This window comes from Cydia fagiglandana, chromosome 25 (assembly GCF_963556715.1).
Source record: "Cydia fagiglandana chromosome 25, ilCydFagi1.1, whole genome shotgun sequence".
Taxonomy (NCBI): Eukaryota; Metazoa; Arthropoda; class Insecta; order Lepidoptera; family Tortricidae; genus Cydia; species Cydia fagiglandana.
In genome coordinates this window covers 3,377,816-3,391,853 of record NC_085956.1, presented here as the reverse complement: position 1 = coordinate 3,391,853, position 14,038 = coordinate 3,377,816, and the positions used below count along the sequence as shown (strand labels likewise).

General features: G+C 38.3%; 1 protein-coding gene across 3 annotated transcripts in view; it reads left to right on the top strand.

Moving 5' to 3' along the window:
• LOC134677000 (probable nuclear hormone receptor HR3) overlaps positions 1–14,038 on the top strand; it is a 203,031-nt gene that overhangs the window by 13,623 nt on the left and 175,370 nt on the right. The window contains exon 1 of one of the 3 annotated variants that reach the window (XM_063535379.1): positions 8,981–9,569. The exons of 1 other annotated variant lie outside the window; for it this stretch is intronic. In XM_063535379.1, coding sequence (XP_063391449.1) covers positions 9,107–9,569 — 463 coding nt within the window. In that variant the 5' untranslated portion in view covers positions 8,981–9,106. Of the gene's footprint in view, positions 1–8,980; positions 9,570–14,038 lie in introns of those variants that run through there. One more of the 3 variants, XM_063535387.1, reaches the window with a different exon arrangement.

Below are 14,038 nucleotides of genomic sequence, written 5' to 3'. Positions count from 1 at the left end.
TTAATGCTAAATAAGGTGATGTTTTGCAGCTTGGCACGTGTTATTCTTGATACGTATGTTGTATGAATACAACATTTGGTATGTCCCGTTAGTAAGTGAAAGGCTAGCCTTATAGTGAGCAAACGTGTGATTATTTGTGATAAATATACATGTAATATATGTTATATTTGTGCCTCTAACTGTAGATAGGTGGGCAGAGTGCATTTAGCGATTAATTGATAATTTATTAATAAATTTGATATGTATAATAATCCAATTTTGTTATGGAATAATATTAACATCAATAAATTGCTCTGATAATTAGATTAAGATTAATTACGATTCATAAGAGCTTGTTGCTAGGCCTACATGAATAAAGTATATTAAAAAATATATATATTTAATAGGTATTGCAACGATGGCAAAAAATTGCAAAAAGGATACAGCCATACGGCCTATGGACGCATGCAATTCCAGGAGTGTTACATGCGCGTTGCCGACCTTTTAAACGCTGCATTCATTCATTCACCATTCCACCTATAAAACATCTCACCAATTTTCTTCAGATAGATAGATAGATAGTTTAGATGCAATATGCATTAAGTACCTATAGACCCATGTGTAGACACATAAATATATTTTTTTCCTTTTTATTTCATATAGGACAGGGTATTCCAACAATTGGTTTTTGGGCGAGTTGATAGTAAAAAACAAAAAAAAAATAGTAATACATATTACAGACAGGGGTCGGCAACCAGCGGCCCGCGGGCCGCATGTGGCCCGCGAACCTCTCATTTGCGGCCCGCGAGCCTCCCTGGCTATATTGTATGTAATATTGACATAAGTCAATGTCTGATAAAGTCATAAATATTAACAAAGTGCGGCCCCGGTCCACTTCGTTAACTGCTATGTGGCCCTTGGGTGCCAGAAGGTTGCCGACCGCTGATATAGGCGATTGGTAAGCGAATACCATCGCCCATAGACACCCGCCACCCCAGAGGGGTTGCAATCCCGTTGCCGGCATTTAAGATGGGACTACGCTCTTTCGTCGTATGGAACTACTTTAGCTGACAGTTAATTCCACAGTGCTTCTTGATTAAATTAAAATATTGAAACCTATTATTAGGATCAAACAGATTACTGTGTTACGTCTCTCCTGTAGACATACACAAGAGTTAAGGGCTATAAATGTAAAGTTCGCGGCTCGCGCGAACACACTAGTTTTCTCTCCTGTGGGCAATAGTTAACAGCTTGTGGGCATGTAAGTAATGATTTTATCATAGTTCTCTAAATAAAAGGAGGGTCTTTTCACGTGGATATAAGGGTTAAATAAGAAAATTAACCTTTATAGGCCTTAACTCTTGTGTATGTCTACAGGAGAGACGTAACACAGTAATCTGTTTGGCCCATTAATCTGATTAAATCTGATATCGATATGATATCACCCTCGCGTCAACCTCCTACCAGATCAATAATAAAATTTTTACATCTGAATTCCCGTCATCAGGCCAATTCGAGTTATATTTATTCAGTCTGTTTCCGATATGACTTGTCAGTGTCATAAGACTCAAAAGTAAGACTCATATCTTCAACCAATAACGTCACTTTTGACAGTTTTGACACTGACTGATCCGTCGGCGCGATTCGAACTTTAAGATATCGCGCCGTTAGACATTCACTAACTTTCATTAGACGTTCGTTAGACGTTCCACGGCGAAAGGTACCTTATGGCGGTTGGCGCTTACGCTATTATTAACGCCGCTCCAATATTCAGTCGGGGTAATGGTACCTTTCGCCGTGGAACGTCACATATCTTTACTATTTCATATCCAATGCATCTCTAATTCATTTTCCGAATCGCGCTGTGTGACATCTTATAAGCGTTGTACGAATTGGGTCTTACGTCCTGAAAGTCAACACAGTCCTTGGGTCGCTGCGGCAGACAAACTAACCTATATATCTACGTATACGGGCGGGTCGTGTACCTCTGTGTGTGGATCGTTACATAATACTTGTTTTTATCTTAGATACTAAGTTATTGCATTGTTTTTGTGTCTAATTATATCTGGGATTAACAGAGCTTAGTTGGGTGTTCTCTTGAAAGGCCTATATTGATCAAATGTGACGTCGCACGGGTAAAGGTGCCTTATGACGGTTGGCGGTTACGCTATTTACGCTATTATTAACGCCGCTCCAATATTATTCCGGTGCTATGAGACGTAAGCGCCAGTCGCCGTACGGTACCTTTTTCAGTGGAACGTCACAATATTGAATGTAGAGATATCACTATTAGGCAAACTAACAAAATATCTATGTATCTTCTTAATGGCCCGATTGGAACTTTAAGATACGTCAATTAATAGATCTAGAAACGATATGGATTAGATATGTCAATGTCAAATGTGACGTTTCTTCAAACAAAAACATCACGTGATACATCTAATCCATATCGTTTCTAGACCTATTTATTGATTGACGCATCTTACAGTCCGATTCGAACTTTGATATGTCAATTAATAGATCTAGAAACGACTTGGATTAGATGTGTCAATGACAAAAGTGACGTTTTTGTTTCAAGAAACGTCACATTTGACACTGATATATCTAATCCATATCGTTTCTAGATCTATTAACTGACGTATCTTAAATTTCGAATCGGGCCGCTAAAGTTCGAAACGGGCGGGTAGTCGCTAAGCGATAGGTGACGCCCGAATCAATTATATTAAAAGGCACCTTTTCAGCGTATATGCATTTTGCACATGCGCTGTCTGCTACGGATTTTCGCTGCGTAGCAGATAGCGCCTACGGCGTAGCACTCAAGTTCATAAATGAAGTGTCGCATTTCAGCGACAGATGGCGTGGCATTTTACAATTAATAAAATGCCTGTTTAAGTAAAGTATCTCATTGCTTCATTATAGTGCTCGCGCTTGTGTTATTACATGGTTATTAGCTTAAAAAGTTATTTTTTGAGATTAATGTATTTTTTTGATTTAACGTTAAAATTTCACAAAAATATCTAGCCTAGTTCATATGTATATATTTTATTTCACGCAACATGGCACATGAAAGCTTTGAAACATAAACATGTAATTTTCCCGAGGTATTGATGCTTATGCAATAACAGTTATTGTGATATTTAAGAGCGAAATAACCGTATACCCTAAATTGACGTGCCACATTTGGCCGCTAGATGGCGTTCATATCAATTATTATTAGTTTATTTATAGTATTGCACTTGAGAGACATACAGGCCTATTCGGATTTCGAGATAATCACAAGATCTAGAGACGATTTAGAGATCAACTAGATTCTACATTAGATATCGACTAGATGTGACTTGGATATCTAAGTCATAACTTGTCGAAATCGTTCAAGAGGACCTCCAGAATCGCGGAAACGTCAAATTTGACATATCTATCTTACAAATATCTTTAAATTATCCATATCGTAACTTGTTGAAGTCTAGTAGAAATCTAATTCATTTTCCGAATCGAGCCGATACGGGATGTGTTGTTGTTTTCGAGGAGTGTTACGCAATTGTTTGCTCTATGATGTAGGTATCAATGGGTATTAATATTAGTTAGTAAGCAAATTAGCCGATAGATGGCGTTCATATCAATTAGTACCTAATTGCTCTATTTATAGTATTTCACCTGAGAGACATAGTGGCTGTGTTGTTGTTTTGGAGGCGCGTTACGCAATGGCGCAGCTTGGGAGCGTCAGCAAAAACAATTCAGCAAAACAAATGTTTTGTTAATAGGTTGAAAAATAAGGGAAATATTATTCAGTATTTTTCACATTTTCTTCGCTAGTTTTGGTCTTGTTTTATTCTCCTGAGTTCCTGGCCTGGATATTACCTAAAGGATTTATTCCAAATCGAATTTTGAATTAAAATGGAATACACGAAGGTTTCAATTTCTAAACTGCAATAATGACAAGGGGAACGCAGGAGTACTTTTTGCTTTTAAATTATCGATTTAGAGTCAGACCAAGAATAGTCTGCAGCGGATTTGATAGCCCACGCAGGGTAAGTGTTATGTATACGTCATAATTTCATAGAAGTTTGACGTTTAAAATGACACTTGCACTGCGTGGGCTATCAAAATCACTGCAGACTTTTTATGGTCTAACTCTAGTTCGTCCATGGGAAACTGAGTTTTCCCGAGGTTTTTTTTTTCGATGTGGCGCGCGCCAGCTCTTGTGAGCAAGGACCCCGCTAAGGATACGGGCCATCAGCCTTGCTCATATGCATATCTGTCGCCAGTTTTCCCTTAGCCTTTCGCCTTATATTATGCGAGATGGGGTGGTGCTATTCTTTTCTGATGCCGGCACCACACGGCACGTTTTCCCGAGGTTACAATACAATACAAATACCTACTCTTTATTGCAGACCTCAATAAAAACAATACAAAAGAAAACAGCAATACAAGCAGTGGTAAACAACAGGCGCCTTATCTAAAAACCGATCTCTTTCAGACAACCTTTAGGTATCGGAAATTAATACATTTTAGATATTTTTGTTTATGCAATTAATACAGTTTATATTAAGAGCAAAATAAACCCTGTACCCTAAATGTACGGCCGCTTGATTGTGACACTAAACCTGTAGCCACTAAACTTTCCCACTTTTGACCGCTAGATGGCGTTCATATCAATTACTATTAGTCTATATATTATTGCACCTGAGAGACAAAGCGGCTGTGTTTACGCCGTTGTTTTGGAGGCGCGTTACGCAATGGCGGAGCGGAGCGTCGGCAAAAACAATTCAGCAAAACAAACAAAGATTTTGTTGTAGGTTGGCAAATAATGGAAATATTTCAGTATTTTCCACATTTCTAAATTAGATTATAGAAACTTTCGCTTGCACGGGATTCAAAATAAGCACTCGAAGAAATATCAAACTTTGATCTCTTGTTGTACAAATAACTATTGTTATAGGTTGACAAATAATGGAAATATTTCAGTATTTTCCACATTTCCTGCGCTATTTTTGATTTAGTTTGAATGCTTTTTGCTTTATCGATTTAATTAGTTCGCCCTTGGGAAACTGAGTTTTCCTGAGGTTTTGCTGCTTAATGCAAATTTATAACAGTTTATGTTAAGCTTAGAATAAATCTAAAAGTGGAAAAATTACTGTTAGGGTGAGACTTGAACTCATGGCCTCTGGTTCAAGTCTCACCCAAGACAGTAATCTTTCCACTTTTTATTCTAAGCCTAATAGCATCGTTCGCAGATCGTTCGCGTTTCTGCTTGTAAAAAATTAAAATTAGTTTATGTTAAGAGCAAAATTAACCTTGCAGCCTGTATGGCCGCTGTTCAGTCTTAAACCACTTTTGGCCGCTAGATGGCGTTCATATCAATTACTATCAGTCTATATATAGTATTGCACCTGAGAGACAAAGCGGCTGTGTTTACGCCGTTGTTTTGGAGGCGCGTTACGCAATGGCGGAGCGGAGCGTCGGCAAAAACAATACAGCAAAACAAATAAACAGTTTGTTATAGGTTGACAAATAATGGAAATATTTCAGTATTTTCCACATTTCTAAATTAGATTATAGAACCTTTCGCTTGCACGGGACTCAAAATAAGCACTCGAAGAAATATCAAACTTTGATCTCTTGTTGTACAAATAACTATTGTTATAGGTTGGCAAATAATGGAAATATTTCAGTATTTTCCACATTTCCTGCGCTATTTTTGGCAAAAAGCATTAAAACTGCTTTTTGCTTTATCGATTTGATTAGTTCGCCTTGGGAAACTGAGTTTTCCTGAGGTTTTGCTGCTTAATGCAAATTTATAACAGTTTATGTTAAGCTTAAAAGAAATTTAAAAGTGAAAAAGTTACTGTCTTGGGTGAGACTTGAACTCATGGCCTCTGGTTCAACTCTCACCCAAGACAGTAATTTTTCCAATTTTTATTCTAAGCCTAATACCATCGTTCGCAGACGTTTCTGCTTGTTATAAATTAAAATTAGTTTATGAGCAAAATTAACCTTGCAGCCTGTATGGCCGCTGTTCAGTCTTACACCACTTTTGGCCGCTAGATGGCGTTCATATCAATTACTATCAGTCTATATATAGTATTGCACCTGAGAGACAAAGCGGCTGTGTTTACGCCGTTGTTTTGGAGGCGCGTTACGCAATGGCGGAGCGGAGCGTCGGCAAAAACAATACAGCAAAACAAATAAACAGTTTGTTATAGGTTGACAAATAATGGAAATATTTCAGTATTTTCCACATTTCCTGCGCTATTTTTGATTTAGTTTGAATGCTTTTTGCTTTATCGATTTAATGAGTTCGCCCTTGGGAAACTGAGTTTTCCTGAGGTTATAACAGTTTATGTTAAGCTTAAAAGAAATTTAAAAGTGAAAAAATTACTGTCTTGGGTGAGACTTGACCTCACTGCCTCCGGTTCAACTCTCACCCAAGACAGTAATTTTTCCAATTTTTATTCTAAGCCTAATACTATCGTTCGCAGACGTTTCTGCTTGTTATAAATTAAAATTAGTTTACGTTAAGAGCAAAATTAACCTTGCAGCCTGTATGGCCGCTCTTTACTCTTACACCACTTTTGGCCGCTAGATGGCGTTCATATCAATTACTATTAGTCTATATATATTATTGCACCTGAGAGACAAAGCGGCTGTGTTTACGCCGTTGTTTTGGAGCGTTACGCAATGGCGGAGCTTGGTAGCGTCGGCAAAACAATGAAATTAATATTTTGATTACAATATTAAGGCTTGCACCATTCCACTAACCCGTGGTTAAGCGGACAAACCATTATCTTAATGTCAAATTGTACGGGTAACCATGGTAACTACAGGTTTAACCGGTTAACCCCGGGTTGGTGGAATGGTGCAAGTGGGCCCAACAATACAGGGTGCATTTTATCGGAAGTTGTGAAATAAAGGGAGGAATATCAGTTCAATTCTAATTCCAATGAATTGGAGAAATCATTTGTTTTAAATACAGTCAAATACCCTTTTTTAAACAATCATAAGCTTTAAAATAGAAAATACAAAATAAGCTCGTTCCTCGCCCAACGGATCGGGATAGCCATCCAAAGGGGGAACGCAGCCAGCCTTATGGGAACCCTTCCACAGGGTTCGGACCTGGGTGATCTAGCCTAATATACATATACATATTCGGCTAGATCACCCACATCATGTTATATATATGTATTTTTTTTTTGGTATTAGTTTTAGTTTTGTAGGTAGTTTCAATTTTAGGTTACTTTTTATTCTAAGTTTGTTTTTAAGTAAGCTTAAAAATAAACTATGAATGGAAAATTTGCCCCATATCGCTGTCTATTGGCAATGAATTTATTTTCTAATTAAATTGTGCCTACTTGCATTGCATCCCTTGGGTAGTTGTGCTGCACCAGTTTATATAATTATAAAAATTATATCACAATCTGATATTAGAGATGGTCTACTGTAGGTCGATATGCCTACCACAAAATATTTTTTTTGCAAAGTAGGCTCATTTTACGGTATTTTTAGAAAGTGAAGGAAATATGCTACGAGCTACGGCGTAGCGCTACGAGCGTCCGTTAACATAATTATGGTGGCAAACAAGGACACGATTCTTCATGCCAAGGTTCTGTTATAGCACGTTGGTTGCGAACAAACACACAGCCTGATGCTACGGTTAGCATTCAGTCAGTCCATGAATGCTTTTTTTTTGTAATACGTTTGTATGAAATTCAGGTTTGGTTTGTCATGAATAAATGAAATTATTCTTATTCAACTGGAGTTATATGCGCGTTGTCAACCCTTCAAAAATTATTTTTATTGTGAAATTAATTTTTTGTACAGACGCCATCAGATATATCGGACGCGGCCGAGGTAGCCAAAAATATCTTAACTCGCACTCTAACGCCTCGAGATACAGCCCGGTGACAGATAGACAGACGGACAGACGGAGAAATAGGGTCCCGTTTGTACCCATTTGGTACGGAACCCTAAAAACAAAAATAAACTCCTTTGTTTACATACTCAAGGCCACTACCCACTTTTTTTGCCAACGCTACGTTCGGGCCCACATAAAATTCGATTATATACTTTTCGTCATTCCGGGCTCGATCGAAGACGTGCGACAGGGACGGGTGTATCGCGACGAGAGGGAGGGATGGGGGATGGGGAGGGCGCAGGCGCGGGCACGTGTCGGTAAAATGGCGGGTGCGGGGGTGGGCAGAGTGTGGAGATAGGTCCGCGGATAGATCTGAACGTAAGACTGCAGTGGTCTATTTTTATTACGGAACTGATAAGAAATCCTCTTGCTAGTTTTGCTATTTTGCGCTATTTTTTAATGGAAATGTATTGGGTGATAGATAACACTAATGACATTGAAGGATAGGAAGGAAAAGGTGATTTGAGTGTTCGAAGTGAGTGAAAATATTTTCGGATAGTTATAAACTGAAATAAATGTCATATATTAAGAAAGTAGCCTATTTAGGTGTCCCACTGCTGGGCAAAGGCCTCCCCTCGTTTTCTCCACTCGACACTGTTATCGGCATTTTCCCACCATTTGGGGTAGAATGCGTCCAAGTCGTCCCTTCCAACTAAATAGGCTACTAAAAAAAAATATTTAAAAAAGTGACCAAAGCCTCCAGTGCCATATGCCCCAGGCAGGAAAATTTATGTGTATTAAAAAATACTCAAATATAACACATGTATAGTCCCCATGGTTAATAATAATACATTAAATTTTGAGATGTACCTAAGTAAATCTTCCACAAAATATTTATTTTAGTCATACTTTAAAAAATCAAAAAAATATGAGCGGTATATTCATAACACTGATAATAAACTTTCACGATTTTTAGACAATATTAAATCGCACACCAAACCAAAACAAACCAAACAAACGCGAAGTCCCGTTGTGCAATTTAAATGGTATATTCATAGTATATTCTATTTCCGTCCGATCGATGCGGGATATCCCCGGACGTGTCCCTAACCCCCGCCACGGAAGCGCAGCAGCCTATAGCCTGCGCCACTCGTAGGCCGCAGCCTAACTGGGACACCAGGCTACCGGGCCACCATGTGAACAACACTGCCGAAATGTGTTCTATTGTGTTCATTAGCTTTTACCTCGACTGATATATAAGTCTGAATAGTTAAGATGGCCGGCCGTGATCTGGAGGGACTGTCCCAAGTGATACAGCATCATATGTCCCAACCAGGGGCCGAGGCGCAAGTGAGTGTACATCAAGTGCAGAATGGAAGTGGGAAGCGGCATCAGATAATCATAGACATAAAACAGGATATAGACATGGACGAGTTATCTACGCGTTCGCTGGCTGAGAGCGTCATGGAGACTCTAGGTGCCCGATCAGCTGCTGTGTACATAGATAACTCTCAAAGCGAAAGCGAGTTAGAATCGTTAACGACAGTCAACGTGATCGTGGCGAACGATCTAAGTCAGACAGTTCCAAGTCCTGCTGAACAGCAAGAAGAACAGGAAGCAGAGACAGGGGTTCTGCCAGGGAACAGGATCGCGGTGGACAGGATCGTTGAGATGGCGAATGCGGCGACGACGACGGAAACGACGACGACCGCGACCGTCGCGACGACCACTGCGTCAGGTGAGTATTTGGGTCACGGAAACAAAACACGACAGGGAGCATTTTTGAACTTCGAGCGCTGGATTTCGTCACAAAGTGGAAAAAGCTCAAATACTATTTTGAAATTAGGAATCTAGTGGTATTGACTATTGACCACTCGTTTTCAATTCTTTTTTTTTATAGCCTAATTTGTGTCCCACCACTGGGCAAAGGCCTCCTCCTTCTTCCGCCACTCGTTACGGTTTTTTGCCGTTTTGAATTTCAATTCTATTAGTAGAATTTAAATGCCTAGTAGTGGAGATATTATTAAAGAAAAAACACGAAATCGAGCTATCGAAATTCAAATATCGGCCCCCTGGAGCAGACAATGGAGGTTTTTGAACTGATGATGATATTTTAGAAGTTATAAGTACGACTTTTTACAGTTGGCCTGTGATAAACCATTTATAGATGATTATTAATTTTAATTTTTTAAAATAGAAACATCTTTTATTTGCAAGAAATACGCTCGAAAAATATTACCCTCCTTACGCAATCGGGTAAAACATCACATAATTTTGCTCAATGAACGTTGTTCTAAACCACAAAAAATATAACACATTTCTATGAAACTGTTCAGTAAATGTAAATTATATGTGAACACCAGAATAAGCCACAGACAGACAAAAATAAACTACGTTGATCCTACCTCTACGTTACGCCTAGCCTTCGTTATTTTACTGGACGTAGTACCTATTGGTCTGCCTCAAAACTGCGTAAAATTGAAAGCTCATTGGTACCGATTTCATGAATTTTGATCGCAAATATGTAAACAAAATATTGAAATATGGTTTATCTCAAAAATAGAATTTGAGAACCGAGATTTATATAAGTATCTGAGTGTTACAGGAATGCGAAATTTTCCTTAATAATATATTTAGCCAAGTTTCCTTTCCGCCTTCGTAAGCCTCGATCTTAGAGGATATAACCAAACGGAGACGCCTTTTCTGTAATTTTCTGTACAAGACAGTCTGCCGATTTTTGCAGGGGAGGGGCACGTCAAATCTATACGTAACGTAACGTAATAATAGCCATGTCAGATAAAAGTCAGTCCATACTTTCATTGTTTATGACCATTTCCGCCTATTTTCGACAGAGGGGAACGCCTGTTAATGGCTACTCCATTTGTTTATATCCTCTAAGCCCTCGATAGATTAGACTGATATGATATCGATAGAGACGTTTATAAAACCAATTAATTAATTAATTAACTTAGGTAAGTACATGAAAATATTACTTTTTTAACCTTTCATATATGTGTAATGGGCTTAAAATTTCGGTAGTCTTAAAAGAACAAAAATTCTTCTGAAAATGGTAAAATATATATTTTTTAATAAGGATTGTTGTGCTTATTATTAATAAGTATTAAAGTACCTACTTTACTTATAGGAAAGCGAATTTTCCCTAAGTATAAGTACATTTAACTGAAACGATTTTCCTCCTTCGTAATTAAGCCTCTTAAAATAATTTGAGTGATATCGTTAGAAACGTTTTAGACAAAATTAACGAATGAATATAATAATAATTAATGTAACTGTATTTGCATGTACATGTACTTAACGCAAATAAATAAATACAATACAATACAATACAATACAATGTAATTTGTTAGTTTTACTTGATTAAACTATTATAAAGGGTGTGTCTGACCATGGGGCTTTAAATCCAGGGCTCGATTGTACTCGCTAAACTGAGCTACTTTTATTATGGCAACAACCCCGAAATCCCGAAAAAAAATTTTTACTTTTTCATATATTTTGGCTGATCAGGTGTCGACGTTTTCTATGGAAAAGCCAAAAAATTTTCCCCCATTTTAGGGTTGGTCCCGTAGTAAAAGTAGCTCAGTTTAGCGAGTAAAATCAAACCCTGGATTTAAAGCCCCATGGTCAGACACACCATGTATTATGTACTTATGTGTGTGGTCAAAGAGCGTGGGTTCAAACCTCTGTTGTGCTATAAGGATTACCGAAGACATATGTAACTTCGTATAAGATGAATAAAGTCTAAGGAAAAAACGTGCCTCGGAAATCAAGAAAAAGTCATTCTCGGATAGATGCCGCACACACCTTTAGCCTATGCTCGGCTAGATGGCGTGACGACACCGTTTCATATTTAACAATTTTAACACATAGATATCAGTTAATGAACAAGGGTCAAAAAGATATAAAAATAATAAAATCATTTATCCATAAACATACATTTTTTTGATAACTTTATACGTTTTCGTTTTGAGTTTTAGTCATGTGTCGATAGATGGCAGTAAATTTACTGTGACTACAAAATTTACTATGACAGGACCCCTCTATACTATCTATTTCTTTTTGGTATTACTCATGCAAGGCCGGAGCTTCCGGCGCTTCGTTTTCTATGGAAAGCACCACGTGGTCACCGGTCGGCTGTCATATAAAATGACATGTCGGACGCCTCGGCCCGGGCACGGTCCGGTCTAGCGTGAGTCAACCTATATAGAGAAGTAAAAACCGTTTTCGAAAAAAATGGCTAAAAATTTCTACAGGAATTCTTGTTATACCGGGTGTGGCCTGTAACATGAGCAAATAATTAAAACATTTGCTCATTATACTCCTCAAACGGTGACACTTTTGTTTAACAACTTTTAAAAATTATGAAGTATTTAGATTCCCTATTTTTCATACAAAATAAATATTATCTTCAATGGACGCCATCGCTATGCCATTATCATTGTGATTAACGTTGCTTGTCACGCCTTAAACATAACAAAATTCGCAATACATTGCGTCTTAGAATAAACTTTAAAGTGTATTAAAAATCAAACTACAAGTTATTTTTAAAAGTCGCTGAACAAATGTTGGTCAATATGAGGAGTACAGCCTACAGTTTAATTTTTTGCTCGTATTACAGGCCACACCCGGTATTATGTACAGACAAGAAGTTAATGGTTTAAGGCATTTAAAATACGAGATTCATAAATCATCACTACTTACTCCTTATAAAAACAAAGTCCCCCGCCGCATCTGTTTCTGTGTTTGTCTGTATGTTCGCGACAGCCTCAAAAAACAAAAACTACTGAACGGATTTTCATGCGGTTTTCACCTATCGATTGATTGGTTGTGACGACCGGTCTGGCCTAGTGGGTAGTGACCCTGCCTATGAAGCCGATGGTCCCGGGTTCGAATCCTGGTAAGGGCACTTATTTGTATGATGATACAGATATTTGTTCCTGAGTCATGGGTGTTTTCTATGTATTTAAGTATTAGTATATTATATATATCGTTGTCTGAGTACCCACAACACAAGCCTTCTTGAGTTTACCGTGGGGCTAAGTCAATTTGTGTAAAAAATGTCCAATAATATTTATTTATTTATCGATAGACTGATTCTTGAGGATGGTTTAAGTGTATAATTTTTAACCCGTGCTATGCCGGGGGGGGGGGGGGGGGTTGCTAGTGTTAAATATAAAAGTTACCATACACCATTTTGGATTTCACGGGCCTATATATTCCGGTATTTTGATAGACTTGCGTGGGGATATAATTTTTATTAATCTTATTGTATATGTCGGCGGCCGATCGTAAGATCAGGCATATCGTGAAATTCCTAGGCATATCGTGAAACGTGAAAATCTTTGACTCGTTCCCTGAGTCAACGGAGCCCCGATACGCGGGGCTCCTATTTCTGGGCAGTTTGCCCTCCGAGCATCTGAAGCAACCTAACGAACATATCTTACCTATATATTGGTTTAATGTGACTATCCTCAAAACAATACACAGGAACATTACGATCTGCCTGATCTTACGATCGGCCGCCGACATATACAATATTAAGCATCCCTTTTAGGAAAAGTGTACACAAAATTTAAAGGGTTTTCTCAACCCTTAGGCATGATTGAATGACTTACGATAGGACCGACCCTTAAATTGCAGAAAAGGTACTTTCATACATAATATCCCATTTTTATCCAATTAGAGGTAGAAGTTTCCCGTGAAACGGCCAATTAATTTAAATGCAAATTCGGTGCTGCTTTCATATAACGTAGTTTGGTCCCATAAGCCTTGTTCGGACTAGGCTAGTATTTTAGTCTAGTGGCGAGTAATTTAGTAGCTAAACTATTCGCTACTGCCTAAAAATCACTAATGAACTCGACTAAATCGACAGGTTCGGACTTGTTTAGCCGGCGGCCGAGTGAGCACGGACGCGTGGTGGGGGGTGCTACTCGCTACTAAACTACTAAAAAAAATAGAATAAAATGGATTGACTCGACTAAATTACTTACTAATCCACTCGACTAATTTTTTGGTGTTCAGACACGTTTAGCTACTAAATTACTCGCCACTAGACTAAAATACTAGCCTAGTCCGAACAAGGCTATAGACTAGGAATCCTCTAGACCGAGTTTAGAGCAATTATTTCATGCAACCGATGATGCCAAAAATGCGGGGGTGCGCGGGACGAGGTGAGCGAAGTCCCGTGCC